This window comes from Antedon bifida, chromosome 4 (assembly GCF_963402885.1).
Source record: "Antedon bifida chromosome 4, ecAntBifi1.1, whole genome shotgun sequence".
Classification (NCBI taxonomy): Eukaryota; Metazoa; Echinodermata; class Crinoidea; order Comatulida; family Antedonidae; genus Antedon; species Antedon bifida.
In genome coordinates, this window is record NC_136229.1 from 26397688 (window position 1) to 26404897 (window position 7210).

Here is a 7210-nt window from a genome sequence, read left to right on the forward strand (position 1 = left end):
CAACTCCATTTCCTAAACCTCAAACGAGACTTACTTTATAAGCACGATAAAGTATAGTTTATCCATTGACGAGTTGCTCGCTATTGGATGTGTATAAATTTAAAAAGAAAGGATAAATGTGGGGCATCAGGTAACTATCATCCTAATGGACTGACTGGAAAAAAACATACATGGACAGTCTATTCTGAGAATAGGTTAGAAGAAGACACAAAAATTCCATTTTGAAGACATTATGATAACGAAAACTGCTGTGGAGCTTATTACAGTAGATTCAGAATTGCACAGTTCACCTTTATTTATCTACTGAAGCCAAGATCAACACAGGGTTTTCTCTTTCTTCCCTGGGGCCATGCACATCAAATATTAAAATAATATTTTGATATTAAAAAAAACACTATATAAAATACAAATTACTGTACTCAAAGTCAGATAAATTTCCTTTTGAAAGAGAATATTATATACAATTTATTGTATTTTGAAATTATAGCTTGTCATACTAATAAACGAACAGATTTATGTTATTAGAATACATTTAATTGATCCACAAGAATTGTAACACAAACCGTAACACACAAGCTACGAAGGAAATATTCATAGCATAGTATGCATAATCTTTTAGACATTAATTATACTACGGGGACTATTAATATTTTAGTTTTCATTTTAAATTAGTTTTATGTAAACGCTTTATCAATACGGAAGGCAGATTGTCAGTGGTAATATATAGTTGATGCTAGAATTGTTCAACTGATGTAATTGTGTATGATCACATGATAATGTTGGAGGCTACTGATGTAAAGTGATCCATTTGGTATTGTATGAGTTTTGAAATTACAAAGAGGCAAATGTGAGCGAGCCAAGCATCGCCAACAGCCAACAGATTCTGACATCTCATTAATCCTGTCATTACGGTACTAACAGCAAATCATCCTCGTAGTTTGTGATCAACATTGGACGGTGTACTGCTCGGTATTTATTCAACCATTCGCCTGTCATCAAGTCAACATGTTCGCTGTCAAGATAGTTTTTTTTTTTTGAAAGAGTATTTTTTCAACTACTAATGACTGATTATCTGACAGATTATTGCCAGACAATCTTAACCTTTGAAAAAAGCATGGCTAATTTGTAATGTTTACTCACTATGTCAGAGATAGTTACATTGTACCTTTGTACTTTACAAATATGCACTGATACCATCAGTGTTTAACATATCTGCAGTATCATGACTCATGTGATTCTAATTAAAGACCGCTTTTGGAACATGTTCTTTTTGATGGTACTGTATTAGAATAATTTTTATGAAGATCTACAGTACAGTACATTAATTTAGTGTACATTATCGAGCTATGCTCTTATTGGTCTTCCTTTCATTCACAATGCTTCTTATTTTATCACCTGTTTTACTTTTTGTGTTCGATAAATAAATTGACACTTGATACAAGATTGTTTACTGCAACCATGTCATTCATTACACATGTGATCGTGACTCCAATTAAAGACCGTTTTTGGAAGTGTTTTTGCTGGTGTTTAATTAAATTCTGTAGTTTTATCCTAGTGGTTCAAACATAATCCCAGTATGTGCCTATCAAAGCAATATAATTGACATGCGATTATATATCAACTAACAATTGACTCTATGGAAGAGGAAGTTCTACCTCACAGACTTGTCTCAATTTCGTTTACCCGAGTTAAGTCAATGTTTTCTTTAAATTCCAAATTCTCATAAATATATTCTGAAACAAGATCCCTATTTAGCATAGCAGCTGAACTAACGTTTTTTAATTATGCTCTCTTACCTAATTGGGTAATATTGTATTGTATAATGATACACTTCTAGGTCATTAAGAAACTACGTAATTGATAGTAGGCTGTTTGTTTTAATATTCACTTCCGAAACTGGTATTTGTTTTAGTACATCCTGTGTGACTGTACGACAAACACAACTGCTGCTAATGATGTCTACTTAGAAGATTCAAAGAATTAGTTTATTTATTTATGTTGCTAGGCAAAAGAACATTGAAATAGAATAATATGACGTTTAATTTTTTTTTAAATGTTTTTAATTATTGTACATAGGAATTTTTAATTTTTTTAATCTGTATTTAACAGGCCTTGTCTTTTGAAAATCATAGGTGTGCTACAAATTGCACTCCTCAATACATTCAGGGGTGCTGTAGGTGTGCTGTTTATATTTTCGTGTGTAGAAATTTACCAAATTTAAGCGTGTGGTAAATCGCACCCCTCAAGGGTGGTTTGGGGGTGTGTTAGGTGAGTGATCGCACTCACTCGCCTTAAAAGACAAGGCCTGATTTAACTTTATGAATCCTCTTGTATCATCATGTTTGAATTTCGTTTGTATTTTTTTGTATTGTTTTTAAGATGGCCTCTTCAACTTCAAGTCAGCTGTACTGTCTGTAGTACAGCTGTTAGAAGCTATCTTAGTACTCAGGTATCCTTAAATAAATAAATAATATAATAAATAAATACAAAGTATAGAATTAAATAATTTCATCTACGTTCGTTTGCAGTGAAAAAAAATAAACAAATATTATCAAAAGTTAGTATATTTCAAACAATGTGCAATTTGAAACTGAAAGCTTTGCAAATAAAAGAGAAAGCAACTATAATGCTTTACCATAAAATTTGGTGGTGATAATAAGAATAATCATATTTTTATTATTTTATAATCAAATTAATTATCTTTCCGTTTCATTTCTGCCGCTTTGGAATTATTCCGCCTGTAAAGTCAATCCAACATAAACATGCTCACATTTCGATTGATAATGTAAAAATAATTGTGCAAAAGCCCCAAGGTTCTACTGACCCACCCCAGTGGCTAGTTTAAAAGCTCCAGGATAATGCATCTGCATAAAAAACTTAGTCTCCATGGTAACTAGCATGATGTCTGCGAAACGGCATTATTGCGCTTTTTATTTTCAATTCCACTTAGGCTAGTTAAAAGTAAACCAGTTGATAGCACGACTATTCTATTTTATTATTCCAAAAGCGTTCTTCAGTTTCCAATCGTGTGAAATGTAGTTTTATGTTTCAATGTTATGCTACTGTATAGAGATAGTTCAAAAAATGTCTATTGGTATTTTGTAAACTTGTATTTGTTTATATTACATTAATAATACTGTATTAAAATATTGCCATATTAAACAGTTTCCTTGTACCGTGTTGAGAGTTAAAAGAGATGAGCAACATGTATATAATTAGGATCGGATATAAATATATCATAAATCAAAACACTAGTGGTCTAATGGTAAAGTGCCTGCATATCAATCTGAAGAGTATAAGTTCGAATCATTGTTAGGGGCAACTTTTTCTACTCAAACTCTTTATCACTGAACACTGTTTTAATATTATTAATCTACTCTAAATTTAGTATAGTTTAAAGCTCATTCTACGCTATCAAACTAGTTTGACAAAAATGTGTGATGTGCCCAAAAATGGTACAGTAGTGATATGCCCAAATATAGTAGTGATGTCCATATACACTGGGCACATTTTTTTGTCACATAAAGTTTGATAGTGTAGATAGAACTTCAGATTTATAAAGTCTATTATATCAATATACAGTTCCTTTTATATTATAATTTATTTGTGCAATATTATATATATTTTATTTTACAGACAACGAAAAAATCTATGAAGCCAAAAGCAAGCACAACAGACGAGTTTGTGTTTGAAACGACAGAGACAACCACCCAGATGGTTGAAGTCAACCCACCCAAGAAAACTGAATCATCATTCTTTGACAAATTATTTGACAGCCCAGTATTGCTTGCAGGTAAGGATATAGAATACTATATAACACTGCCTTTCATATGATTGGATGATTATGGGTCACATGGTGTTTGATAGACGGTACTATTAAAAGATCGTGTGATAGTACGGAAAATCACATTTTGTTGTCATGTACATTTTGATAATAGTGTAGACAGAGCGTTAGATTTATGAAAGGTTTCTCCAAGGCCATGTGAAACAAGATGATTTAACTGGAAATCAGAACCTACCAGTATACTATTATAATTATATTCATTTCTTCCATAAACTCTAATACCTGTCTGTCATTCACCCTTAGGTATGGTTGGCGCTGCAGTGCTTATTCTTCTCACCATGATCTTACTGAGTATGTTCATCGTATATCGCGTCAAGAAGAAGGATGAAGGCAGCTACTCGCTGGATGAACCAAACAAGAAGGATCCACAAGCCTATTGGAAAGACACTAAGGAGTTCTATGCATAAATGAATAAATAACATTCTCTACGCCTTCTTTGTTGCCAAAATAAGTATCCACACTTCCCAATACACCCTTTGATTCCTTGTATGCACTATACCATGGTTTGAATTGAATATCCACCATGAATTAAAATTACTGTTGTATACACAATACTGCACACTATCGTGGCACTAATATAACATTGTGTACACAGCAGTACTATTATGTGCCTATTAAATGCTATAGTCATCTTTAAAAAACATGGGATACTTTTACTATTGTACATCAAAAGTAAACAAATTGGACAAACTTATTTTATAATAATTTTAGCAGTTATTGTACTCCATTTATGCAACTTGGTTGAAGAAAAACCCCTTTTTTTTTTCTTGGTATTTATAGCAAATTTCTATTTTCAATTATCCAAGTATTATTATTAACAATTCCTATAGCAATCTACATTAGGAAAATTTAATGCGTGTATTTGTACTGTTTTTTCAAATACCGGATAATTTTTGATGTAGTATTAAAACTACCCCTGCAAAAAAATTTTCATTTTTTTTTAAAATGTGGTTTTTAAAACAATTTTAAGGTGAGTTCTAACATCGAAGCATACTAAAGTATATCAAATATTTTTCGTTGTTTAATGTATGTATTTTGCTATGTAAGATAATATTAAGTAATGTGATTTATTTTCTATTCAATTTATAATGGATTAGACTTTGAATAAGTAACGTTATATTTTCTAGAGGCCGTACGATTATATTAGATTAGGTGACAAATTAATACAGGTACGCTTTTATAATCTTGACGATATGGCCAGTGTGTGTGTGCGCACCCATAGTAAGAAAACTGCTAGAGTGCTATCGCATGTGGAATAATGATTTTGTAACTTTTTAGTTACCAAGAGAACGGGTTTAAACCAGTTTTACACTACTTAATGAACACTCTGTGGAAAATATTCGAATTAATAACATTGGGACATAAACTAAAGTCTTTGCCATAAAAGACCCAACTCATTCAATGCTTAAATCTCAAATGTATTTTATATACAACAAACACTTGCTATTTTAATATAACAAACACGTTATTCTGTAATATATTGCACACATTTGATTTGTCTAATTTTTCTTTCGGTTTTCTTGTAAAATTGCTGGTGCAAAAAAAAAAGAGTTTTAATGTTGTCGCTGCCATTCTGTAAATAATGCGTAGTCTGTATACCTGACGTTTTTTCAAAAAAATAAAATAGTTTAAAACATGCATGCCACAGTTAATTCTAAAATTATTGACATTTTAAAAAGTTTGGTATGTTTAAGTAAACTTTTGGGTGGTAGTAAAAGCATGTAAAAAAGTAATTTTAGAGTAAGTGTTGTCTTATATGTTTCATTTACATGTGTTGAATGTTTCTTATTGAGAATTTGGACAGATTGGTGTGTAATGATGGTATAATGAGTTTTATTTGTTAAACAAAACAAACCAATAATCTTTATTTTACCATGATCAGAATGATTATCATTACATCATCTGTGATGTCATAGTCATCAAAATCATTGTTACAACCATCACCAGCATGAGCATGACATCATCATCATTCTTCACTATCATCATTAGCACTAATATCAGTTTCCACATCATTGTTAACATCATCAGTGGCAGATCCAATGGTGGAAAAAAGAGGAGCCATTTTGGAGGGGTGACACCGTTGTCAACTCTAAGCCCTGCTTCTCATCTAGAAATTGTCACCAAAAAATACCCCTGGATCCGCCCCTGGTCATCATTCCACGAATCACTTTCTTTTTTAGAAGTTTATAATTAAACATAAATTTCAACATCCTTTTAAACTAACATGTTAAACATACATTATCTTACATAGAACTTAATAACATATCAGAATATACTGTGCATCATTAATATTTGGTTACAATTTAACACATTCATTATTATCCATTTATTAACAAATCATGATGATGATCAACATTCAAATTCTCATAAAAATGTCTGTTTCTGAAATAACATTATTTTTGCTTGTATATTTGCTTTTCATTTTTATTTTACATAATTAAGAAAAATAAACAGTATATATATTAAGAACTGGAAAATCATTGGTATGTCGAAACAAACTTATAATTTATGACTACCAAAGGGAAACATGATATCAACTTACTTTTCAAAATGGGTTTTTTTCCTTGTCATATCTTTGATGTTGTAGTTACAATTCTTAGTATAAGTGATAAACCATTTTCACTTTTTTTTTCTCTTTAAAAAACTCGTAGGCTAAATTGTTAAGTTATTGAAAATCATATTTTTGTATATTTTAACATGCAAATTGTACAAAAGCAAACCAATTACTAACTGAAAAAAAAACATATCAAATATTGGAGGAACTTAATTTTTGTCATCATTTTAAGTATATAAGGTGTTTTTAACATACATTGACACTTCGTTCTAAACTAGAAATGTCTGGAGCGAGATTGAGGTCAAAGGTGAATAGAATAACATCTTTTGTAATCCAATTAATCATTCTAACTTTTCCATTTTGTTGGTACTTTTTTTCAAACAACCGTAACCGAATATTCCTTCTTTTGATCTTTACAATTATTAATAATGTGTTCGCTCGAAGTGTTATGAAGAACATCAGTGCCTTTCCTACGTGTTTACAAGCACGCCCTGACATTCTCGTGTTGAATAAAATCTCCAATATTTAAAAAAAAAGATTGCTTATTGATTCTTTATTGTGTTATTTTATGTCTTGAAAAAACATCATATGGAAAGACCATCTTGTTGATGCCAGAGATTCATGCTGCAGTTTGCAGACAGCAAAGTTTTAAACTTATGGCACTCAACCAAAAGGCCTACGATATTGCCGCCAAATCGAACCAATTTTCTTCTGGAAACTAGTTTGACAAAAAAGTGTGATTTGTCAAAATATGGTAGTGATATGCCCAAATATGGTAGTGATGTGGCGTCATCATGTCCATATATTTGTCA

General features: G+C 31.2%; 1 protein-coding gene across 2 annotated transcripts in view; it reads left to right on the forward strand.

The window, feature by feature from the left end:
- Window positions 1-6934, forward strand: part of LOC144839624 (uncharacterized) — a 31711-nt gene extending 24777 nt beyond the window's left edge. For both annotated transcript variants that reach the window (XM_078695063.1, XM_078695062.1), the window contains exons 6-7: window positions 3637-3793; window positions 4088-6934. In XM_078695063.1, coding sequence (XP_078551189.1) covers window positions 3637-3793; window positions 4088-4251 — 321 coding nt within the window. In that variant the 3' untranslated portion in view covers window positions 4252-6934. The remainder of the gene's footprint in view (window positions 1-3636; window positions 3794-4087) is intronic.
- The last annotated feature ends 276 nt before the right edge of the window (window positions 6935-7210 follow it).